General features: G+C 39.4%; 2 protein-coding genes and 1 non-coding gene across 4 annotated transcripts in view; all 3 read right to left on the bottom strand.

Annotated features, from left to right (window-relative positions):
- Positions 1-4311: 4311 nt before the first annotated feature.
- TMCO2 (transmembrane and coiled-coil domains 2) lies at positions 4312-7347 on the bottom strand. The gene is made up of 2 exons (XM_016205208.2): positions 6978-7347; positions 4312-4743 (listed from the first exon to the last, which is right to left on the bottom strand). The coding sequence occupies exons 1-2, from the start codon at positions 7215-7217 to the stop codon at positions 4426-4428; spliced, it is 558 nt and encodes a 185-aa protein (XP_016060694.1). The 5' UTR covers positions 7218-7347; the 3' UTR covers positions 4312-4425.
- Positions 7348-13170: 5823 nt separating this feature from the next.
- The window catches only part of RLF (RLF zinc finger), a 61098-nt gene continuing 47777 nt past the window's right edge, over positions 13171-26491 (bottom strand). For both annotated transcript variants that reach the window (XM_016205205.2, XM_016205206.2), the window contains 2 exons: positions 23024-23165; positions 13171-18276 (listed from right to left, as the gene is read on the bottom strand). In XM_016205205.2, the coding sequence (XP_016060691.1) occupies positions 13630-18276; positions 23024-23165 (4789 nt within the window). In that variant the 3' untranslated portion in view covers positions 13171-13629. The remainder of the gene's footprint in view (positions 18277-23023; positions 23166-26491) is intronic.
- On the bottom strand, positions 24513-24639 carry LOC148092399 (small nucleolar RNA SNORA28). Its single transcript, XR_015715102.1, has one exon. It is a non-coding gene; the product is annotated as a small nucleolar RNA SNORA28 (small nucleolar RNA).

Genomic DNA, 26491 nt, shown 5'->3' with positions numbered 1-26491 from the left:
AGCTGAATCTGCACCCGCAACTAAAATATACTTAAATTACAGTGAAATTGTAGTACTTAAGATGTGTGGAAATTTATATCTTGAATTTACCAACTCTTCCTAAGTGCTTCTAAATGAGACTAGTTATATAATTAAAAGTCACTTGAGAAAGTGATGGACTCTAATGACAGGCTAACAATTTATTTTGCCAGTCAAATTGTTTCCAGTTCCTTGCTTTCAACAAAATTAGTGGTGGACCTAATTGAACTGTCAGCTAATGAACGAACATTATTTGACTTTTGGCATATAACTCAGAAGGAAATCAAAGAGTTGATTGACATTCCTATAAGAAAACTAGCATTTCCCTGAATATGTGTAATATTTCTTAGCACTGTATCTATGAAAACAAAAAATTAACCTATCAGTAATAGTCATTCAGATACATGAATTATTTTGTGGGGAAGCCCCACCCATCTCATTGAGAAATGCATTTCCAGTAGAATTTTATGTTTCTGTATTATTAAAATTTAGAATTACATTATTTTGCACAGATTTTTAATCATTAATTGTAATGATAATTATAATGATTAGTCAATTCAAAGAATTCTTTCTAATACATAGACCCATACAATTACAGGAAAAATTTTTAAATTCTACTTTAATACATACATTTTTTTATCTCAAAGTGATCAATTAAAGGTTTTTCTAACAAGTTACATTTGGATAACATTTAATGGGGAAGTGGAATATAAATGTAAATTAGATATGATGAAAGAAAATGTAGAATTAACAAATGTTAAAGAGCTTATTTGTGTAACTTTAAATGGATAGTGGTTATTCAGTTGTAATGTAAATGCTGTTGGATACATTATAAAAAGTAATTTTACAGTTTTATCTTAAATTGTCATTATTTATAACTTCCAGAATGTACATCTGTTGCAACTATTTAATGATGAAAACTTTTAGATACCAACTTAAAATATGAGGGGATAAACACTTTTTCAAAATTCTCTCTCCCTTGGGCTATCATTGCTATGCCCTCTTCCGTCTTCTTGTCTTCATCTGTCTAGGTCCATCCAGCCTGCTGCAGTTGGTCCAAAGCTTCACAGAAGCTGCTGCCACCCAAACTTTGTGGCTAAGAGCACAGATTTAGTCAGGCTGCTTGAGTGCCAGTCACAGCTATACCACATATTAGCAAATTGTGTAACCTATCTGTATCAATTCCCCATCAATAAAATGAGAATACTAGTATTCGCTTCCTTATATTGTAAGGGTCAAATGAGAAAAATCATGTAAACTTCCTAGCAGTGTGTCTGGCTTGCCCAATAAAGATTAGCTACTAGCTCCCCATACTTCTGAGAATCGTATCAAAGTGTTGATCTGGCACCATATGTCTGAAGAGACTGAGGAGTAAGAAGCTGGTACGAGGTTTCTAAAAGTCAAGAGTTTAACTCACTCATTCACTTAACAAATACTGAGCATCTCCTAAGTACCAGACACTGTTCTTGGTGCTTGGGATATAGCTGTGAACCAAAATCCTTTCCTCTCCTGAAGCTTACATACTTAGTGGGCTGGGGTGGGTGGAGGGGTTGGTAAGTAACAGTAAAAGTGGAGGAGGTGATAAATACTATGAAGAAAAAGCAGGGGGAAGGGGGATCCAGCATGTTGGCATGAGGGGCACTACTTTATATGAGGTCAAGGAAGACCTCTCAGAATAGCCGACAGTGGAGCACAGACCCAGGTAAAGTAAGAGAAGAAGCCACAGAGTGTCTGGGGAGAATGTGCCATGCACGGTGAACACTGGCCCTGAGGTGGGACAGTGCTTCTTTGCATATTTGAGGAATAGTAAGAGTATGTAGATTGAGAAGGGGGAGTGCAGGTCATGCCATCATACACAGTGTTTTAGTTAAGAGCTTGACTTTCTTCAGAGTGAAAGAATAAGCCATTGGAAGATTTTGAGCAGAATAGTAACATCATCTCTTGACTGCTATGTAAGAACAAATACAATGGGGACACCGATGGAAACAGAGTCCAGTTAGGAGGCCATTTCAAGAACCAGGTGAGAGATGATGGTGGCTTGGGCTAGGGCGGAGGGAGAAGTGAATTATGGAAAGGGAATAATCACTTGTTTGCCTTTGCAAAAAGATAGTGTTAATAAAGCGGCTGGTCTGTCTGGACTCTGAAATAGGAACCTCAATACAAGGTATTGTCAGGGCTTTGCCGAAGGAGAGCGACTGGATTTGGAGGATAAGGATTCTCTTCCCTGGGGTGGTGGACACTGGTATGGGGTAGCTCATCTACCCCACCTAGCCTGAATGATAAAATAGCTCTCAGGCCCTTTCCCTATCTTGCCTTGATTCTCCGTTTGCCAGGCATCCAAGGTCCCTTCCTTGATGCTCTGGACATAAGTGCTCTGATCTCAAGAACCCAATGCCCCCACTGGGAATGAATACTTATTAGTCTCTTATGACTGTGGTGTGAATCACACATCTCTTCCGGGGACCTGAGATCCAGGAGCAAGGTGACCCCCCCCTTAGTTTCTACCACACTTTGCATCTAGCTCAATCTATGTCTCCCACACAGACCACCATGCTGTGTTACTCGCCTGTTTAAAAACCTACAAAGATCCATTTCTGACGGTGTGATATGACCTTTAAATGGCCTTCATTACCTGACATCAGTCTATTCTTCTAGGCCCTTCTTCAGACACTTTCCTTTGATATACCCCAGAGTGGTAACTAAGACAAAATGACTGGAACTATGCAGGAAGACACTGGAGTTTAGATAGCACGAAATATTGAGACATTGACTTTAAGAGATTGCATGGCACTTCAGCAGCATAGTTCAACTTCTCGCCTACACTGTCAGATGGTGCATTGTTGGTAACTGCCATCTGTTCTGTTTGCCACATCATGAATTAAAAGCTGATTTGAGGATGAGATTAGTGTGTCTTGCCCCCAAGCCAAAATCCTTCATTGTAGTTCTGGAAATAGCCAGTTCTTTGGCCACCTTGAAACTCTCCCTGTTCTCCTGGCAAGCCACCCTCTTTTATTATGGCTCCATGGTGATCCCAGCAGCAGGAACACCTTCCTATGTAGCCCTTTATAGGACAACTCAGTACCATCTCTGCAAAACCTTTCCTGACCCCACCCCGTATTCACCGACCTGTTGACCTGTTTTTGCACTGAGTACACTATACAATGAAATCTCATTTTACATAAGGGTTGCATTTTAACACCAATGTACTGGACAAAAATGATCAAAATTACCCTTGGAAAGCCCTTACAAAGAAGTCACTTGGGACAGCTGTCTCCTGTTGAACAGTATAGCCAGTTTTGTCCTGCACAGCAATAAATCAGTTTATTGGCACACCAAGTGAAATATTTCATTTAGATGTCAGATACAGTGTTTCAATGAGTGTAATCACATTGATTGTGGCAAAAATGCTCACTAAGGCTTGTGGAATATGAGACCCACTGAGAGGACCAACTATCTTTCCCCAAATAGGCCATCTTTCTTGTCAGGGTACACACTCCAGTTGAGTGTAATGGCAAGTGGGTGCCTTCTGTCTTTCTTCTCCCTGCCAAGCTGGATTTTGTTTTATTGATTTTGAAGAGAGAGGAAGGAGGGGGGACGCTGATTTGTTATTCCACTCATTCCTGCAGTCACTGGTTGACCTTTGTATGTGCCTTGACTGGGGATCAGAGTTGTAACCGTGGCTCATTGGGGTGATGATCTAACCAACCTAGCACTGCCAAGCTTGATTCACATGAGAATTGCCCTAAATTAAAGATGTTAGGACCCCAGTGTTGTAATTCCTTGTTCTGCAATTACCTGTCTAACCAGCCAAACTGAGTGCCCCTGAAGCACTCAGGACAGATTCCCAAGGATTATCACACTGCTTAACACAGAGGAAGTATCAGTGAAAGTTGGATAAAGTTAAAGTCTCCTTTATTTCCACCCCCACCCTTGTCCACTCCTGAGTTAATTAATGCAGGGAGACTCCTGGGCCAAATTCTTACTTTAGGCCTAAGACCAGCACAAGCGCCAGCCTACCTCTACAGGACAGTCCACAGCATCGCCTTCAACGGCACTTTCCGGCTGTTGATTATGGCCAATCCAACCTCTTCAGCATGGAGCCGAAGGCCATATCCCTGACCACTCTACGTTCTTTTCCCACTCCCGTGGCTTCCAGTTGGCCCACCCTTTTCTGTATGACTGCTCATGGTCTCCAGCCGGCAGAGCGGGCACCACTATCTCAGAGACATTTTTAACCACCACCATATCCAATATTACCCCACCACACACACAAGTAGAAGTTGGGCTCTACTGAATAGAGAGCCAGGCCTTGCAGGGTAATTTCGGCATAGTTCTTTACCTTTATTGGTACACACCACTGCACACATAAGGGAAACAGTGCTTTTCTGGAAAAGATTGTGGAGTCCATCAGATTTCAGACGTGGAAGTAAACCCTGACGTGGGCAAGGGACTGTGGCAGTCGGAGCAGCTGCAGTAGGGCTCAGAGGAGCAATCCCTCTTCGTGGCAGGTTTTTTAGAAGTGATCATCCCTTCCAGGTTCTTCACTTTGTTTTCCACCATCTGAAGTTGTTTCAGAATTTTCTCTTGCAGACCCAAGGACAGGAAGAAATTATGACCTTCTGGAAGTGGGAGGCTATGCCCTTCTGGGTTGGCCAGCAAAGCCTGCAAAAAATCTGAGCCCTTCTTGTAAAGTCTGTAGAGTGTGATTACAAACAACAATATACTCTAAAATAAAACAACAGAAGTTGAACGTTACTTATTTATTCACGTGAAATGCCAGTTTGCTATAGATGCAAAACCAAAAAATGGAATGGTAACCATAATACCTTATTCCTTACCAGGCCTTGTTTAACAAAGCATCTTTGTCCCTATTTCATCTTTTGATCTTCGCCACAAAATGGAGTGGTAGGCAGGTCAGGGATTATTATTTGCATTTACTTACTGAAGATTATAGAAGATACCCTTTGCTGAAAGTCTGCCACATGCAGGGCTCTTTACTAGGAGTTTCCTTGCCTGTGCATGACCTATTTATGTAAAAAACACACCACACAGTAGAATAGCCAGTAGTTACCTTCCAGTTTGAACCCTGTCATTGTCCAAGGTCTTATACTTGGAAATGGTAGAGCCAGTACTAGAATCCAGGAATTCTGACTTCCTTGTATGTTCTTTCATGACACAGTGGTCTGAAAAACTGGATTTCCTGGTCATGGCAAAAAACTTTTTTAATATACCAGGACAGATTCCTGCCAGAATAAGAAAAAGAAAAAGAAAAAAAACACCCCAAACCATTCATCTTTTTTCCTTAGAACACTGGCACTGCCTACTGAGTACTCGCATGCTAAACTTTATACATACGGTAACTCCTTTAATCCTCACAAGGCCCTGCGGGAGGCACTGTTAACAAACCCATCTCACAGATAGGGAAACTGGGTTTAGAGGCTAAGCTACTGCTCTGGTCATACAGCAAGTGGTGGAGCCAAGATTTAAGCCCCAGCAGTGGACTTCAGAGCCCTGCTATTTACCATTCTGGTATACTACCACTTTTTCTTGGCTGAGGTTACAGGAGGGCTGTGAATGTATCTTTCTGACTGAGCGAAACATTAACCCTAAAGGAGCAGAACCCAGAACTGCAGTTAAGAATTTGGTTTTTTGCCTTATATTCTATTATCTAATTGCAGTGTGTGTATGTGAATTTGTATACACACATATCCATGCTGGGTATTTGGGTCAGATTATGTTAAATGAGGTTTTGGGAAAGAATTGAATTTGAATCCTAAAAGTTGGGTTCCAATCTCAGCTTTTCCAGTCTCTGTCAACTTGAGTAGGTGATAACCAAGTTTCCTCACCTACAAATGGAGATGATAATCCCTGCCCTGCCTACCAAGCAGGCTTTGAAAAATTAAGAGAATGCATGTGACCGTGGTTCCTCAACAGTGGTCATTCACTCTAAGTGACCTGGTAATAATTTCTCTTAGCATTTGCCAAGTAAACCAGCCACTCTTTAAGAAAGTCTTTTTTAAAACCCCACCTCCTTTAATTTCCACTGAACCTCAGTTCCCTTTTTTTTTTTGCCATATGAGAATAACTTTTATCCATTTCAAGGAATTGTTGGGATTCTGAAAGCATTTTGACTATATTGTAAATATAGCTATTATTATTGGTGATTAAACAGAAGTATATGAAATTCTAAATCTTGCCCGGCCAGGCGTGGCTCAGTGGTTGAGCGTCAACCTAGGATCCAGGAGATCATGGTTCGATTCCCGGTCAGGGCACATGCCCGGGTTGCAGGCTCTATCCCCAGTCGGGGGTGTGCAGGAGGGAGCTGATCAATGACTCTCTCATCACTGAGGTTTCTCTCTTCCTCCCTTGCCCTTCTTCTCTGAAATCAACAACAAAATATATATATGATCTCCTAAATGTTTCTCATAATCTCAGCCAACTATACGCCTCTTACCAAAAAGAACCACTGTATACTTATGGAACCCTATCTTGTTAAAACAAGGACATGATGAAAACACCATGATGGCTAAATGCATATTCATGCCGTCTCGTCAGTTACAGAGCAATGGCACAGTGAGACCCCAAGCTCCCAGTCATACTCGCAGTGCCTATTGTAGGAAAGGCACCCCGAATGGTGTCTGGCATCTGGCACATAGTAGACACTCAGAGATGAGTCAGTGATCAAAGGTGGGCATAAGGCTGCCTTCTCAGGTTGTGAACTTGTTTGATCTATTTTACTATAAGGCAAGCCAAAGACAATTGTGAGAAAGATAATTTTTATGCTCAAAACGTAATTGGGGGAAGTTTCAAGGATAATTTAGTTTCAACCAACTAAAGAACCTTCAGAGACAAGGGTTCACCCTTGCTCATCTGCATGGTCTTAAAACTAGGTGGCAGCAATAAGGGAGGCAACTTCAATGTACAACTATTTAAATTTCTCTGTAACAAAAGAGTATAACCTGAATTGACCGAACACTTCGTTTCCATAAGGTAAATAGTCCTACTGCCAACAAAATAAGAAAGAAGATTCCCAGGATAACTTGCACAGCCGAAGCAAGATTATCTAGTAGCCCCAAATTTGGTTGCTGAGTCACACTAGTCTGTCCTGGGAGAATTGATTGTAGCCAATTCCATATTGAGCTGAGAGAGGCATAATCTAGGATGTCCCAGATAGATGATGAAGGTGAGAATGTTGACATTTTAATAAGATAGCAGCTCCAGGAGCTACATGTTCAGAGGCTTCAGGACCCCAGTTATGAGTTAGGGAAAGTAACCCGGGAGCCCAGGTGTTCTAGAGCCACTATGAGCTGTGCTTTGTGATGTCAGCGTCCCAAAGATCAGCTTGCTTCCCACTCACCCAGTGAAACTTCTCACTCAAAACCAACCAGGTACTGACTGGCCTGGGTTTTCAGTTCAGTCATATTGTTTTCTCTGATCTTTGGCAAGTCCTAGCTCTAGCACAGCACTGTCCAATAGGACTTTCTTCAAAGATGGTAATAATATGCTCTGTCTGATATGGTAGCCATTAGTCACTTGAAATGTGTATACTGTGGCAAAGGAACTGAATTTTACATTTTATTTAATTTTACTTAAAGTAGCCACGTGTGGCTAGTGGTTACCTTCTCGGACAGTGTATATAGATCATTTCCAACAATCCAAGGAATGAACAGCAATATTTTCATATGACAAATGAGAAAATTGAGGCTATGTTGAGACTTGAGACAGGATTTAGAGAGGGCTTCACTAAAGAGTGAATAGTTCCCTTGGTAAATTGGGGGGAGGTCATTACTGGATCATTTGGTGGCATTCCCTTTTTCCATGTCACTCGTTTAGAAACTGATCTTTACGAAGGCTTTCAACATTCGAGCCTCATTTTGCTCATCTTTCTACAGAAGAGGATTCCACCTCAATTTATATTAGGGACAAGTGGTATTTCCTAAACACTTTGTAAACAGTAACATGTTGCACTATGAACTATCTGACGTTATCAAATCAATTATTTACTGATTAGTACCTATTAGCAAGGTGATGTGAAAATATAAAACGTACGATCTGTTCCCCAAGAGCTTACCTGGAGAAAGACAGTTCGCACACAGCAAGGATCCAAAAGAGTGCTGGCACCAACAGGAGGGGAGGGACACAATAAGGAAAGAGAGAAAGGGTCAGTCATGACAAATCGTCTTTAGAAAATACCGTCTGATGCTACTCCAAGCTGTTCAATGTGGTTGACTGAAAGAGCAGGAATAGGGAAGCCTGGTGGGGAAGGAATAACCATTTTGTTCTTACAGGAAGGGGAGGTATGGTAAGTTGCTTGAGTTGTCAGAGCCACATCCAGAAAGTGGAGTCTACAATGCTATTGGAAATACAGTACTTATGTCAAGGAGAAATGATTTAGCAGTGACTGCTATGGATGTTAAGCCCATAGTCTGCTAGCAACTGAATGAAGCCAGAATCCTTTCTAGTTAAGGACTAAAAGTTACTCAAATAAGGCCTGGGATTTCACTATAACAGGTTAAACATAAGCCAGAGACCATTAAAGAATGGTAACCAGAAACTTTTTGGAGAAAGATAGGGTTGTGACAGCTGAATCAGTACCTCCCACACTCCATTAGATCCCTGTTACAAAGCACCTTAGACTTTACTTTCAAAGCACTTAACACAACTATAGTGATTTGTGCAATTTTTGGTTTAATATTGGTCTTTCTTGTAAACTCAAGGAAGACAGGGCCCATGTCCATTTTATTGACTACTGTATCCCTAGTGCTTGGCACACAGCACACATTAAAATGTTTTTAAGTAAATGCAAAGTCCCCTAGAAGAAGTCCAGATTGCTCGTTCATCAAGTGCCTATTACCATATTGGTGTACTAGGTTGTACAGAAGCTTTATACAGTAGCTGTTATGAAGATCGGCCTTTGAGAGTGTAACGGATCTGGGTTCAGTTTTGACAATACTATTCACTAACCTTGTCACATTGGGCAAGTTACTTAATCTGGGGCTCAATTCTTCATTTGTAAAGTGGGAGTTATTCCCACTTTGTGGAGCTGTAATAAGAATTTGAGAATTTGTGTAAAAGTACCATGCTACACATATAGATACAGGCAACTATTATTTGTAGTGACGTTTATAAACAAATACAAGGTATTATAAATCTCTGTAAGGTGCCTCAAGGAGAATCTAGGCCAAAAAACCCGTTTGTTTGATTCCCCACTTGGACACCTGAACACCCCCAATGACCAAGAATTTATTGCTCTAGAAGACATCTCAGCCCACCTGTAGTGTCATCCATCCACCTAGCCAGTCAACCAGCCATCACACAGTTGTGTCTACTCAATAGTCTTCAACATCATGCCCTATTTGGACTTTTTTACTTACACGTGGCAACTTACGACACATGCAATGTTTACTTTTGAGCCTTCAATAGGTTGTTGCCTTTCAAACAAAATCCAAAATCTAGAACATGGTTACAAGACAGTAAAATACCTGGTTCCTGCTTACCTGTTCAACCTTCTTTCCCTTTCCCATTTTTTCTTTCAACTAGACTTGCAAATGTCACTACCATACCAAGCTGTTGCACCACAAAACCTTTGCACATAATTGGATTATCCTCTCTGGCTAACTCCAATTGACTCTTTGAATTTCAGTTTAAACACCACTTCCTCAAGGAAGTTTTTCCTGTCGTCTTTCTGGTTCCCATCACAGTCAGAGCTTCTATTGCAGCACTTATTTTACTATTTTTAGTGTTTCATTTAATGTCAATTTCCTTACTAATCTCCATGATGCAGGAAGCTTACTGTGTCATGTTCAACACTTATCCCCAGGGGCTAGCGATGGTATGTGCTTTGTAAATATTTGGCTATAGCTTTCCTGTGCCTCCTGTCTTGTCTTTTCCAGGCTAAACGTACCAAATACAGATTGACAGGTTAAATCTGATTATCCTGGTTTCCTTCCTCAAAGTGGTTCAGACCTCCAAATGCAGTCTGTCACAATCAATTCCTGCAGGTGTAGACCCAGCAAGTCATAGAGTGGGCCACTCTACGTTCAGCTTTACATAATAGGAGGCTTTGCCCCTGAATCTGTAGTACAAAGCCAGGAGGCATCAGTCTACTGTGGGGGTGGGGTGGGAAGGAGAGGGGACTGAGCAACTTTTCTGACTTTTAGAAGATTCTTTAAGAAAAGTTGACCTTTTCACAGGTTACATTACTCAGAGAAACAATACACACCAGTTTTCCATCTCTTCCCTCATGTGAGAAAATGTGAATACTGGCTGTATGACTGGAGCTGGAGCTGCATAACCTGGCTTTCACCTACACGTCAAACTTCATTTCCCACCATTTACTTTCCCAATCAATACACTCAGTTTAATTATAGAACTTTTTGGGTACTTTAAATACCACCTGCAACTTTCCATCTTACTTCCTGCACATTAAATTCCTCTCTCTGATATTCTTCCAGTCAGGAGACTGGAAACTAGGTGCTGCCTCTTCTCAGCTTTTATCAGCTCGGCAAGATACTTCAACTTTAAAGTTTCTGTCTGCCAAATAAGGGTAACAGTACCAACTTCATGGACTTAAAAAATTCAACAAGGTGATTTTATGTAAAGTGCTAAATAAAGGTGTAATTGTCCCAAATTCTCACAGAACATCCCACTTTGTATTCTAGTCCACTGCTTTTAGGACTCTTCTGTGCCTATGAATCATCTGCAGACCTTATTAAAATGCAGATTTGATTCAGAAGGTCTGGACAGTCTACATTTCTAACAAGCTCCTAGGTGATGCCCAAGCTGCTGGCCTACTGCCACACTTTAACAATGTTTAAGCTACCCCAGCCCTCACATTCAAGCTCCACAACAGCAGATGCCTTGACAAATTTTCTTTGGTATTTTTATATTCCAAAGCATCTGAAACTATCTTTAAATATGTGTGTACTTAAATATTTATTGCATTAATAACTCTGTCCTCCAATGGCTATGTCTTTGGCAGTGTAGCTCTGAAGTAGGCAACCTGGGACTGAGAAAGGATACACTGGGGATGGAATCCCTAGGAAAGCTAATCAAAAACTTTCTTCATCGTTTTCTACCCTCTCTCTTTTACATATGTGCTCATGAACATGGGGAGATGCTGAAGCAAGAGAATTCTGGGTAAAAAGAAAGTGCCTGGCATTCTTTCTACACATCATTTTAGGAGGCAGTTACATATTGAAAAAGGCTTGTTTCCAAGTCTGGGATAAATCCCGGAGACATTAAAAAAACAACAACCCTAAAAGCTACAAATATAACCCTTTGGCTTTCTGTATTATCATATAGCATGCATCCTGCTTCTAACATAAAACACTGTCTTCAATAAAGGTCAAATGAAGCAAGCTGCTCCAATTGGAATAGAAAATTATGTTAATGAATCAACCATTTGATCCTAAGTACTTGAAGCAAACTTTCAATTGCGTTCTGAAAAGTAGGGTTTGGTTTCACTGCAAAGGGGCTCACTTGGTCCCTCTAGGGGTTAGGAGTTAGGTGTGGCTGAATGAATATAATTTATTCTTAAGCAAATTAGCAGCTTTCTCTTGTTCCTGGTTAAACATCTCTAGTATGAGGAATTTTTAAAATGTGGCCACCAGTTGTATCTCATGCTCAGATCACAGAAAGGGACCTTTCAAGATTATCACCCAAATCTCCTCACTTTGTAAGTGAGGAAACTGAAGCCCACAGAAGAAAGTAGCTCAAGATCCCAAGGCGTCAGCAGTGGTCTCAGCCTCTAAGATGTCCCACTGTTTCTGCCACTTTTTCTTTCAACAGATTTTTGACAATCCTGTTACCTACTGTGATCTGAGCCAAGCAACAACTTGGGTATAGGGGGTGTTTTCAACATAGGGTGAGAATGTGGCAGAATGAAATTCCCAGACAGCTGACAAAACAAGGCAACATGGCTTAAGTGTCAGAGAAAAGATCTTAAAATCCAAAAACCACAGGCATAATAAAGGAATGTTAGGAATGATTGAGTCATTTCATTGCCAGCTAATGAAAGTGGTTGAAAACTTCACAAGGAACAGAGAATAAAGCTGTTCCATCGTAAGAACACACCGCTTTCCTTGCATTAGACATAGATGTCCCACAGTACACTGAAACCCAACACATCCAAAGACCAAACTCATCTTGACTTTCCGCCCTCTTCCCAAAAACCCACTCCTTCCTTTTTTACTCCCACCTCAACTGGTTGCATCACTTTACATTCTCCTCAGGATTTTCTTCATCCTCCAAGGCCCAACAATATTCTTTTTTTGGTGTTGTCAAACCTCACTCGAGGATTTTTTTTTCTCCATTGAATTTTAGAGAGAGTGGGAGGGGGAAAGAGAGAGAAACATCAGTGTGAGAGAGACACATCGATTGGTTGCCTCCCACACACACCCTGACCAGGGCTGGAGATCAAGCCTGCAGCCCAGGTACATACCCTTGACCAGGAGTCAAATCTGTGACCTTTGGTGTGTGGGTGGATGCTCTAACCACTGGGCCACACCAGCCAGGGCCCAACAAAACTCTTAAATTTCTCAAATTCATTTACTCTTCCTTTCTGCGAATGTCAATACAGACTCTCACCAAGTCTGCTTCAATTACTTCAGCAGTCTTATTACCCATTCCATTGCAGCCCCTCAAACCACACTCATCTGAAGTGATCTATAAATTGTTATTTTGTTCAAGACCTTTCAAAGGCTCTCAGCTGCTTATGGACTCAATTCCAAAATCGTCAGTGTTCACGGTTTGGTTCCTGACTATCTCTACAATAACCTCATCCACCTCGGTGCACCCTGCTCTCCTTTAACTGTCAGCATGTGAAATTATTTATAGTTCCTTGGACACATGACTTCATGCCTCTGAATGTGCTGTGTCCTTCATGTTCTGCTTGCCACACCCTCTCCGTTCTATCTAGACATCCTCTTGTGGGAGCTATCTTAACTCCCAAAGCTAGTTACCCAATGTGAAAATTGTCTTCCCACAAAATTTTTTTAAGACAATAGTCCTTCAAAAAGAAGCTTGATCTGAATGGGCTCATTAATAAGAAACGAAAAATTACTGGGATAAAACAGAAATGCACATTCCAGAAATACAAGAGCACTTCCAGCTTATGTGTGGCATGAAAACTCTTTACGAGTAAACAAGAAATGGGTGAAAAATTGTAATTTATTGAAACTCAACTCAAAAAATATAAGATGCTGTAGTGTACAATATATTACACAAAGCACCCTCAGGTGCACATTCAAGTCAAGTAAGAACTCCATATCCCTAGCCCTCCCACCCTGGGATCTTAGTATTTGTTCCATATACAATCATGCACACTTAATTTGAAAAAGGAAGCCCCAACATATTTTGTATTAATTAGCACCAAACAAGAGTACAGTTCCATTTCTTATTTTTAATAAACAAAAAACCCAATCAATAAACCAACTGGAGAGCTAATGGACTCAGCCAATAGTGCTGACATAGATATTATACATTCATGTAAATACACAGCCTATTCTACCTTAAACAATGGTATGGCTGGTTCTCAGCCTTTGTTCGAGTTGGCAATTGTCCCCATGTTGCAGTGTTGGAGCCAGTCTGTTTCAAAAACAAAATTGCTATTTAGGAACTTCCTACACAAAGCTCATCTGTCTTTTTTGTTGGAAACAAGTCTAAAATTGGTGTGGAAAACTTAGATCTTTCAAGGACAACCACTGGCCGAAGATAATGGAGCTGTTTTAAGGCAAGCTCTCCACAGTCCGTTAATGCTTTGTCCAACACGACCCTCAGGTTTTCCAAGGAAGGAACTGTTGTTGTCTCAGCTACTATTAAAGGTGGGATTGCAGTCAGGTTCTCATGAATTGCAGAGTCACTGGAAGAATGAGGTATGTCAACTTCGGGGTCGTTGTCATTCACCATATTATTTGCAGTTACAGTGCCTGCTAAATCATTACTGGATTGTGAAGAACTACTTAATGTTAAGTGCTCTGAAGGCTCCCAATCATCAAAATCGTCTTCTTTCTCTTCACTTTCCTGAATAAATTTCAGAAATGAAGATTCAAATCCCATAGGTTTATAAGTCTTCAAATCAAATGATCTGGGCTGTGGGTGCTTCCTAAAAGTCTCTTTTGGGACATGGGTTGAATTTTTTACAGTGTCTTCTTGCCCTGAACTTTGCTGTCCAGTTTCTGAGTCTTTGATCCTTGGTAAAGGCAGCTGGAAACTCGTGAAGTAAGTCCCATTTTCAGTCTCATCAGGATTAGGTATGGAATTTTCTATTTTACAAGAAGGAGGCTGAACTATATTACATGGTTCCAAAGAAGTGGTTTCTGAACTATGGCTGCATTTCACAGTTCCTCTATAAAGCAGAGTATCTGCCTCAAATACTTGGTTGTTTTCTGTACATCCTTTCTGACCTCCATTCCTTTCCCCTGGATGAAGGGAATCAGTGCTCTGGACAGGTATGCTATGGTCACCTGGGGAGTGGCTGTGCTTTGTGTGCTCCAATTCACAGCTTCCATCTTCTTCCTTTTTAATATAGGGCTCTATTTCCGAAGGGGGTTCCTCCTTAATTTTGGTACCGTACTTAACACAAATGACAAGATTTTCCATCTGTTGCTCTAAATAGGCACTACTCATCTGATGGGTACGTTTGTAATGCCTCACTATGCTGCTCTCCAACTTCACCACAGATAAACATCCTTGAACCATGCAGGGGTACTGTGTGTGCTCAGAATGCTCCACACACATATGGAGCGCTTCAGCTCTTGTTTTAAAAGTAATTGGAGCTTTCTTATCTTTGATTAAGCCACATTTTTTAGCCTTAGCATTAAATGACCTCCTGGTAGTCTGATGTTCATGCCCCTGAGGGAGAGCTGTTTGACACACCTTTTCACTCCTTAGTAGCCTCTCATTTGCCACTTTCTGGCTTCTAAACAGATCGTCATAATAGTCCTTATGTCTGTAATAGACATGTTGAGAATAATTACTGCGATGGGTGAAAATCTGGCCACAGCCATTAAGATCACAATGAATTTCATAATCTGAATGTATTTCTCCTTCAATATTATGTTGTTCCATCAAGTGGTGCTTCAGCTTGCTGAATGTATAAAAAACAGCAGGGCACTGAGGCTGGTTACAGGAAAACCTTGCTGCAGACTCAGCTTCAGAAAGCACTTTAGGCTCTTCAATATGGTCTAGATTATGAGAGTCACTACAGTGCTTAGCAAGGGCTTTGGAACACAGGAAGCGTTTGTTACATTCTTTATATTTGCAAGCAAATATCTTTTTACATTTGACAAGTTCCCTTTTGGTTCTTGCTTTGTCTTTCTCTAAACATAACTGTTCTTTGTTGTACTGATGTACAGTTCTGTAATGGCGAATCAAGCCTTTTAGATTGGTGAATGAAGAGTTGCAAGTTTTATGGATACAATGGAATGGTTTGTGGTATTTATTCAAAATATAGCAGAGATTTCCTTTAGCAACAGTTCTCCTGCTACCTCTCCCCTCTCTTCCTTCTTGTTCTTCTCTATGGCTACCTACTGGTGATGAAATATCAGATGTTTTACTTTCTGTTTCTTCACAAGATGACTCCAAATCTGTTTCTGAACTGCATTCATCCTTTTTAGAATGACAGTGTGGCTTCTCAGAGTTACTGTTGGGATCACCTCCAAGTTCAGTAGAACAATCATCTTTCAATCTATCTACTGAGCATGGGCCTTCATGATCACATTTTTCACTATCTAATAGTTTGTGAGTTACTCTGTCACTGCCAATTTGATGTTTATTTTTATAATGAATCCTAAGATGTGTCTTCCTTGTAAATGACCTTTGGCAAATATGACACTGGAATGGGGAATACCGATGTTGAAACATGGTTAACTGGAGGACTTTTTCTTTTGAATAATTATGTTTTTTAAGATAATGCATTAACAAAGCCTCTCTGGTCACAAATTCATATTTGCACCCTTGAAGCTCACAGAAAAAAGGCTTAGCTGCCAACTGTGCAAGGTACTGACTTGGCATATTTTCATCTTGATTCTGGAAATTAAGATCCGTAATAGTAGGTGAAACTGATTGAAGAGACTTAGCACCACTGGATGGGTACCCCTGTAATGACCCTGAGAAAGATCCATGTGTTATTGAGTTTTTCAAGCTTAAATGTTTCAAGCGCAATAGAAGTTCCAACATGGTATCATCTGTACATGGCCTTTTAGCACAAATGGGGGCTTCTGAAGAATAACCTTGATGTTCTCGTTTACATTTAGTATGAACATTGTGATCCAGACCTTCATCTGGGGAGTCACTGTTTGTATCTGAGCTGGGTTTGTGTTCTGCATCAAACTTTACAGTTGTTTGATTATGTTCATTACCCAAACAAGGAAAGAGATCTTTTGTCTTTATCTTTTTGGGTTTAAAATGGTATGGATGAACCTTTCGTAGATGCTTCTGCATCCCTCTCGCATTTTTGTAAGTGGAACCACAGCCATCAAAGCCACAGGTAAACTTAGTCCCATCAAAACAAACTGCCACACTGGGACATTTTTCTTTTAAATTAGAGGACACAAAGACTTTCTCATGAGATAACAATATATCCTGCATGGTTTCAGAGTGATCCAGTGTGTCAATTAACTCTTCATTCATGGAACCTGAAGAGCTATGACTTAACTGGTCACTAGAATTACTGTCACTGTTTTCTTTCAGATTTTCTGCAGTTTCTATTTGAGAACTAGCTGATCCTGCACAGAAAAGATCCTCAGATAAATGTGATTTATCAGTTTGGTCAAGTAGATGGGGCTGATCAATACACTCTTGCTTTTCACCTGCTGCAGGCTCCTCTAGTTTCACCGATTTCTTCACATCTCCATTTGAACCTTCAACGTTATGCATTAAGAGGTGATTCTGGTACTCAATTTTGGAATAGTAGAACTTTTTACAGCCAACAAAGTTGCATGTGTAAGATGCATCCCTAAAGTGTTGTGCTTCATGGTGGTAAAGCTGTCCCAAGTCACTGAAAACAATATTACAGCCATTTAATTCACATTTATAACGCAGATCATCATGTTTTTGTTTATGGTTAAGTAGTTCATTCACTGATCCAAACCTAGCATAGCAATCTATAGATACACACATATAAGGTTGAGGACCACAATGCACTTGTTCATGCTCCCGCAGGTGAAAAGCAGACATGAAATGTCGTCGACAATAAGTACACTTCTCTCTTCTATTTTTCATATCCAAGTAGTGCTTGGCATTTTCATCATTATTTTGGTGTTCAGCTTTAAGATGTACACTTAAGTATTTAAATTGCTTAAATACACGGGAACAGTCTGTGCCAGGACATGGGTACAAATCTCTGTCTTGCAGGTGGCAATCTTCTAATTTACTGAATGTGACATATTCATGAGACTCTCCTTTGGCTTGTTCATTCAAAGACTGATTTTGCTCCAGGGCAGCAGAGGGACTCTTGGGACAAATTCCCTTTTGAGAGCCTTTCAACAGTAATTTCTTTCTAGAGCGGTCCCTTCTGCTTGGTGGCATTTTGACATGTTCCATCACATGAGGAACAAATATTTCCTTTCTCTTGAACTTTTTAATACACACTGGACAAGTGTAAATTCCATCTTCCATGTGCATCTTAGAATGATGAAGAATCCTGGCCTCTATACATTCCCGCTTACATAACAAACAGAAAAATTTATACTGAAGCCACCTCTGGTATCTTTCAGAAGAACCAATGGGTTTTTTATCTCTTTTCTCCTTGTGCTGATCTGTCAAATCTCTTCTTCTATATTGTTTATCTTCTTTACCTTCCTCATAGTCACTGAGAAATGACTCTAAAACATCTGTGTCATTTATAGACATTTCATAGCCACTTAGATCATCATCAGAATCTGATGCCTCTTGTCCTAGGAGTTGGTGGCAGTGTCGCTTTAAAGTTTTCCAGTCCCAAAATTCAGGATCAAAAGGCCAGTGGGCTTTTAAAGCTAGTAAGAGCTCACATCGGAGAGAATTTGGAACTGGTGCGTTTTCTTCATCAAATTTTTGATCTGGTTGCAAATACAGTTCTTCCAACATATTAAACCCATCCAAACTGGGTTCAATTAAGAATTCTGTAAGTTGACAGGCCCGTCTAACTTCTAAATCTTCTGGTAAAAGACAAGCAATTGTTTTACAAACTGATGCCTTCATTTCTTCATCCTCACTTGATCTGAGTTGAAGAGCTCTGACACATAGTAAAATCGATACCCCAAGACCAGCATCTTGTGCCTACAAAGAAAGCAGGGAAGAAAAGTTATTCTTTTATTATAAAAACATTATATAAACTGTGTATTAAAGTAGTCCCTAACCCTCCAGGAATTTACCTATGTGACAAATACATAAACAATAAAGGCACATGAATTCAAAAGAATTAAGGATAAATAAGGTCACTAAAGGATTCAAAAAGGTTTGTCTTAAGTTGGGTATAAAGAATAGGGTTTAAAGAAATGGGGGAAAGAAGTGAGTCTAATACAGAATTCAGTGTAAGACACTCATGTGTTATGAACACTTAGGTGCTTTCAAAACCTCAAGGCTAAAATAAATGATTCTCATCTCCTCCTAAAAGAATTAGTACTTTCAAGTTACAAATGTACTGAATCTCAAGTTTTCCATAGAAAAACAACAGAAATCAGAAAATCTATAGCAGCAGGTTCTCAGAAACTAATCGAAAATCAAGAAAAAGATCTGATAATCTGTGATAAAAGGCTAGTGCATACAAGATGACTTTTCTATGGGAGGGGCTGAAATGGAATGGGAAAATAATATGAGCAAAGAAAAGCTAGATCAGCCCTGGCTGGTGTTACTCAGTGGTTAGTGCGTCGGCCTGAGCACCAAAGGGTCTCAGGTTCGATTCCCGGTCAAGGGCATGTACCTGGGTTGTGGGCTCGCTCTCAGCACCCTGGTGAGAGTGTGTGCAGGAGGCAACCCATTGATGTGTCTCTTTCACATTGATGTTTCTGTCTCTCTCCCCCCTCCTCCCTTCCACTCTCTCTGAAAAGCAATGGAAAAAATATCCTCTGGTGAGGATTAACAGAAAAGAAAAAAATGGAAGAAGAGGGAGAAGGGAGGGGAGGTGTTTGTTTTTTTAAGTGTTCTTATTGATTTCAAAAATTTTACCATTTCAACCAGATGAGGCTATTTAAGAAAAAAATGGGCATTCTGTTTATCTCACAGAGTCTTCCAAAAGAAATTAAGTAATAACAACTTAAGAACCCACATATTACTTAAAAATTTACCCGGCTTTCTCCAAGTCCTCTGTGCTCTGATTTACAAATGATAACCTGTATCACATTATGCAATCTGTCAAGATTGGTCTAGTCCTGACTCTACTGCGAACTAGGTGTATGATTCTTATAAATCACACATCTTTAATTTTTAGCTTCTTTATTACTAAAAAGAAGGGATTAAACTATACAAGGTCATGTTTTGCAAAACAGTAGTGTTTCACCAAAAGGGCCCCACGATCAAATAAACTGGATTCAAGATGATCCCTTTTCTTTTACCTTCCATTTCAAAATATAACCACATCTATATTCAGTCATATTATTTTGAAAGTCTTAAGACCCTGGATTCTCTAAAACAGGGGTAGGGAACATATATGGCCTAAGAAATCATTTGGTCCAGACCAGACCTGCCAAGGCAACCGAAGGTGGGACTTGAAATTCAATAAATCTAGGAGCCTTTTTCATAGCTAATTTTTAAGCTGATAATTTTGTATGGCCTGTAAATGATGTTATAAATATCCAAATGGCCCTTGGCAGAAAAAAGGTTTCCTACCCCTGCTCTAAAGTCATCCCTTCCACTTATGACTTTCTTAAATCATGGAATTAAAGTTTAATAACTCTAAGCACCTTTAAGTGATTATCTGTTTTAAGCTCTTTATTTGTAGAAAATTGAAGCCTAGAAAATAAAAAGGTCCTATTACAAGGTCCTCTCCATTATGCACTGTTGCTTTCTGCAACAGACCTAATGCCCACACAAGCTTTTCAGCATCATTAGCCTTTTTCCATCCCAAGGGCTATGTGACTGGTTGCTAGTTGTCTCCTGATATCCTTTCCCCTCCTTTTCTACAAAAACAGAACATCTGATTTTTATCTGGTTACAAAGTCACCCAGAATAATAAATATATCTCCTAGCCTCCCTTGCAGCTAGATTTGGCTGTATGTGGCTGTGTGTTGGAGTGGAGAAAGGTATGTCAGAGTATATTTTGCCTCCTGCCTCCCTTCTCGCTATCTGGAACAGAGGCATTACAGCAAGGACTAAAACAGTTTTTAGTTTTTATTTTATTTATTCAAGTTATAAGAGAAAGTTTACTTAGAAAGTTACAGAAGTAGAAGTGAGCCAGCTGGGCTTCATAGGCTCAGAAAACAAGTTACAGAAGCATAAGAGCCCTTGTGCCCTGTCTGGTGTTGCTCAGTGGTTAGAGCATTGGCCCACGCACCAAATGGTTGCAGGTTTGCTCCCTACCCCGACTAGGGCATGTGCAAGAGGCAACCAGTGGATATGTCTGTCTCACATCAAGGTTTCTCCCCCACCCCACCTCCCTCCCTCCCTCTCTCCCTCTCTGAAATGCAATGGAAAAAATATCCTCAGGTGAGGGGACACACACACACACACGCGCACGCACGCACGCGCGCGCCCTTGACGTTTAAGAGAAAGAAAGACAAAGGTAATGTACCTAGGGGGAAGAAGAGCGGGAAGGGAAGGGAAAGGCCTGGGAAAGGGAGAGTCCGCTTTGGAATAGTTTTTAGAACATGAGATGGAAGCTGTATGTTGATGAAGACAAAAGGAATCTGGGACTCTGATATGTGGAGTCATTAAAGCAACCCTGGCCTGTCTACCTGGATTATCAACCTATATGTGCAAGGGAGAAACGTCTATCTTCTTTAGACCACTACTATTATGGGGTTTCTACTATTCACAGCAGAACTAGATCAAAATTTATTTAGGATAGATAGCCTCTCTTTTAAAAAGCTAGAGGCAATTCTCTTCATTTTGAAGAAATTCTACACTCACTCCCCTTCCATCTACCAGTCCAAATCTTCTCTACCCTTTAGACCAAATATCATAAATAGGATTAAACCCTAGACTGGGATTAAAGAGAAATGGGTCCTAGTTATACAGATGGGTCCTGGTTATATATATGAAATTCCATGGTCTGTGTTAGAAACCCACTATTCCTAATCTTCTAGCAGCTTTCCCAGGTTCTGTAGTTCCTTGTGGTAAGTAGACTTCTAAGATGGCCCTCAGTGACCCTCACCTATGTATATCTCATTCCCTTGAGTGTAAGTAGAACCTGTAAATATGATGAGATTTCATTCCTATGATTATATTATGTTATATGGCAAAAGGGACTTTGCAGATGTAATTAAGACTCCAATTTAGTTGATCTTTCGGGCTTGCCCTAATCATCTGATCTCTTTAAATCTAAGTCTGGAAGTGAGATGGAAGAGGTCAGATTTGAAGGAAGAGGATTATTAGTGCCTTTGCTGGCTTGAAAATAAAGGCATGGAATGAGGGAGGCTTTTAGCTGAACACAGACTGTGGCTGACATCCATCAAAAAAATTAGGATCTGAATATTGTCAATAGTAAGAATGAGCTTAAAAGAAGATTTTCTACAGAGCATCCAGATAAAAACTCAGCCTGGCCAACACCATGACTTCGGTCTTGTGATACTCTAAGCAGCAAACTTTGCATCATGCTGGACTTCAGTACTATAGAAATGGGTGCTGTTTTAAGTGCTAACTTTGTGGTAATTTTTTAGGCAGCAATAGAAAACTAATACTTTCCTTAAAGATTAAAAAACAAAACTTTTATAAGGCCAGTTGTAACATTAATTTTTTTTAAACAAGGCCAAGTTCTATAATTACTTGAACATGTTCTTTCTGTGATAGGAGACACAACACAGTGGTTAGAAATAATTATCACCTAACTTATCTGACCATAAATTTGCTTCTGATAATTGTTCTTACCTTTTCCTATCTTCACTGGAGAACATTAGATCAACATATTTCAAATAAAGTACAGGATATGGAATGTTACATTACAGGAGATAGGGAATATCAGATAGAACTGCGCCTTAAGACTGTAGTATAGTAACAGTCCTTGGGAAAAAATAATAAATTAAAAATGAAAACAATCCTTGGATGTTGTCAAAGTAACCCATAAAGTATACCCATGAGTCATTACAGATATCGGCATATGGAGAACTCAAGCATGAGAAGACAATAAAAACAAAACAAAAACAGAGAATAGTATAAGACTCACCTCAAATCTCTAGGCCAGCAGTCTTGGCATACAGAGTGAGGCAAAAGTAGGTTTACAGTTGTTTGTATGGGAAATAATATAATAATTAACACAAGAATAACCTTTATTTTGTATACTCACACCTGTAAACCTACTTTTGCCCCATGCTGTATATATACACGGCTAAACTCAAAAAACAAGGGTTTATATATAGCAATTCGTTTCCTTTTAGAAAATATTTACTTCCTAAAAATATCTAACATTTTCTATTTGCACAGAAGTTTATAATTTGTGTAGTTGATTCTGGAACTGTTTTATTACTCCAAACCCCAGAAAAATGTAACATTGCATCTTCAAGGAGCCAGAAAATGCAATTATATTTTATTCATTCATAATTATTGTTAATTTGCAAACAAACACACCCGTATAAAATACAGAACACTATACTAGAAAAAGTACATATAGGGTGGTTGAGGTAACAGGCAAAGAAACACAATCTTCCTTTCCTCCAGTGGTCTAACACTTCAAATTACTATTTTCCATTAAGAAAAAGTATGGATTCCTAGGAAGTCAATCTGCAGAAGCAGCTAGATATGTCCAACTCCATAACTGTATTAAAAGCCAATATTTCTCATTTTCTCTTATCTAAAAGGATTTGCCTGAGAGTTATCCTGCCCCCCTCATTTCTTCCCTCCAGGACAATAAGCATGAAAAGCATAAATTACTCACTTCAGTCTGTACAACTCTAATGAGGCAAAATAAATGCTGCTGTGTTTTAGCTATGACACCAAACTGACGACAGCGCTCCAAGAAAGTATCTACAGAAGGGTCAATTCTTCTTTGCAGTTTACTCCAAAAGAGAGTCAATTCCCTATAAAACAAAAGATTAAGGTAAAACACTTAAAACAACTGGTATTTGCTATCCACCTCCCCAACTCACTTTTTCGGTTTATGAAAATAAATTGACAGTAAACAAAAACTAGAAGAAAAAAAACTGTCTATATCCCCTATTGCTTCCTCCAAAACTGTTCCTACCTTGTTCCAAAAGGTTTTACCCCTACATTGGTAATTGCACTGACTATCCTAGTATGCAGGGATCATCACACATTACTACACTGCCAACAAAATGTATACAACCAATAACTAACTATTCTAATGGCCCATTAATCTCATGGGCCTTTTCCAGCGCTAAAATGTCATGATGCTACTTAGGACTGTATGTTGAAATGTTTAAATATTACTAATAAAATTAATAAATTGGTACTCTTATAAAAGGTTAAATACAAGAATCCCACAAATAACTCATTATGGAAACAAAGAAAAGCTTGAAAAGAATAAGTTAAATAAAACCTTCCATGCATTAAGAGAAAACTCTTGTCTGGCCAGGTGTGGCTCAGTGGTTGAGCATCGACCTAGGATCCAGGCTATCGGGGTTCAATTCCTGGTCAGGACACATGCCTGGGTTGCGGGCTCAACCCCCAGTTGAGGATGTGCAGGAGGCACCTAATCAATGACTTTCTCATCATTGATATTTCTATCCCTCTCTCCCCCTCTCCTTTCCTCTCTCTGAAATCAATAAAGATATATTTTTTTAAAAAAAGAGAGAGAGAGAAAAAACTCTCAAAGAAACCACTAGAAATTTAAAAATGCCCAGGATAGAAATGTTACCATGACTATAAAATGTGAATGCAAGGAAAGTTACTTAGCAAAACTCAAGAGAATGTTATCACTTTAAAAAAGTGGCTCTTGCCCTGGCCCATGTGGCTCGGTGGTTAGAGCAACAGTCTGCGCACCATAGGGTCCGGGTTTGATTCCTGACCAAGGGCATATACCTTGGCTGCAGGTTCACTCCCTGCCCCTGGTCAGGGCTCATTTGGGAGGCAATCAGTCGATGTGTCTCTCTCACATCGATGTTCCTCTCTCTCTCTTTCCCCCTCCCTCCTATTCTCTCTGAAAAGCAACAGAAAAAAATACCCTCAGGTGAGGATTAACAAAAAACAAAAAGAAAAAAACAGTGGCTCTTTTCTGTACAATTTCAATGGATACTATACATTTACTAAATTATTTTCATTTTAAAATAACCACATTCTAAAACTAGTTTTAGAACACTAATATCCTATTATTGCTATTAACAGACTATTCCAAGAAGCTGGTTATAAATCTGAAGCTTAAGAAATGAATACACCTCTTTTTATTTTTATTTATTATTATATTTTACACTATCTTGAGTCTATATAACAGCTTGTCTCATAGAGGAGAGCGCACTGGAATAGGTTAGACTTTGTTGCTATAGCAAGCTCAAATTGTGTCAGACAGTTTTGATAATCAGCCATAGAGTATTGTAGAAATACCTCTTTTTATAATAGATGAAAAATAAACATATGTAACAGAATTTACATTTAAAAGTACATTTTTATATTTTTAAAGAGATAACTGAGACTCTCATATGGTGAAATTCTTACATAGATACAACTAACTTTAAAAATTAAAATGAATATATGTCTCAAAAGATATATGATTAAAGCTTATAATACTTAATGGTGGCAAATTTGAGCTACAACAAAAAAATTAACTTAAAACACTTAAATATTTGTCTTTGGCAACCAGTGTTGCTTTCTTAACCAGCAAAAGTAAAAACTGAGATAGGCCTTGAAAATAGCTATCAGCCAGGCAAGTAACTGGAACGACTGTTAATTTTTTTTAATGTTTTTATTGATTTCAGAAAGAGGAAGGAAGAGGGAGAGATAGAAACATCAATGATGAGAGTGAGTCATTGATTGGCTGCCTCCTGCATGCCCCCTACTGGGGATCGAGCCAGCAACCCAGGCACGTGCCCTGACTGGGAATCGAACCATGACCTCCTGGTTCATGGGTCGACACTCAACCACTGAGCCACGCTAGCTGGGCCAATTGTTCATTTTTAAATTCACAAGATTGTCTCATTCATATGAAAGTATTTTTATAATAAAAACTTTTAAGAATAGTGTAAAATTCTGAAGAAAAAAGGAAATAGAATTAAATATGACCAGAGATAAAAGAAGGAGTATCTATCAAAATATATGTATGGGAAATGTATCCTACGTAAAAAGAACTGAATTATAAAAGCCAGTAAAACCTTATAAAAATAAAATGGCAAAAAAAATCTATCTAAAATATACTGACTAGCTAGAAGTTTAAAGTAGACAAATCTGATTATGTGATAAAAGGCAGATTGAGAATTAAGGTCTCCAATAATTAAAAAAAAAAAAAAATCAGAATGTCTAGGGCTTGGTTTATTCCAAATTAAGTATTTTAAGCTCTAGTTATCTGAACTCCAAATAACCTGAAACCATGACAACCAATACATTACTCATGAGAATGCCAATATGTGACTCTAATCACCCCATCAAATCTGCACACCAGAACAATGAAACACCAATGAATCATGACTTGCAGCCTGCTGGATCATCCATGCACTAGAATAAATACTTCTTCAATTAGTACAGTGATACGATTTTTTAAAAAAATGTATCTTTATTGATTTCAAAGAGAGGAAGGGAGAAGGAAGGAAAAATAGAAACATCAATGATGGGTCACCGATTAGCTGCCTCCTGCACCCCCTCACTGGGGATCAAGCCCACAACCTGGGCATGTGCCCTGACCGGGAATTGAACTGTGATCTCCTGCATCATAGGTCGGTCGATGTACAACTGTTGAGCCACTCCAGCTGGGCACAGTAATATGATTTTAAAAAATGGACAACCATTAAAGAATATATAAAAATTGATTCCATTGTATCTCTGCTTCCAATTTTCAGATGACTCTGCACCCTCAAATTAGCTCACTTCCTACTTAAAGTCAACAAATTACAAGTTCATAAAACTAGAAAGTAAATTTATTTCTATAAATAGGAGGAAATGTACTTTGGCAGAGATGTGGCTACCAAGCAAGAACTTTAAACTACACTGTGTTTCTGCATAGCAGGAGGCCCATGAAGTCCAGTTAACACGTCACACTGAGATCCAGAATTTAGGCATTTTAGAAATGAGGTTAAAAACAAACAAAAAATTTATTTGTGGAACTAAGAAATAAACATGCTGTAAAAAAAAAGGCTCCTGAAAATACAGCAGTTGACTCTCATGACCTCTTTTTTCCCCACCCACAAATTTCAGTTAAATAAAACACATATGGATATCTAGTCTTTGCCAGGTGCAGGGG

This window comes from Miniopterus natalensis, chromosome 9 (assembly GCF_054644295.1).
Source record: "Miniopterus natalensis isolate mMinNat1 chromosome 9, mMinNat1.hap1, whole genome shotgun sequence".
In the NCBI taxonomy this organism is placed as follows: domain Eukaryota; kingdom Metazoa; phylum Chordata; class Mammalia; order Chiroptera; family Miniopteridae; genus Miniopterus; species Miniopterus natalensis.
Note: the sequence above shows the minus strand (reverse complement) of the source record. Positions and strands in the feature narration are given on the sequence as shown.

Bases quoted from the DNA above. Each gene is read 5' to 3' on its own strand.
- TMCO2 (XM_016205208.2), bottom strand. From the start codon at position 7,217: ATGTCAACATTCTCACCTTCATCATCTATCTGGGACATCCTAGATTAT. The intron at 4,744-6,977 runs GTTATACTCTTT...GTTTTATTTTAG, and splicing joins GAAGTGTTCGGTCAATTCAG to AGTATATTGTTGTTTGTAAT.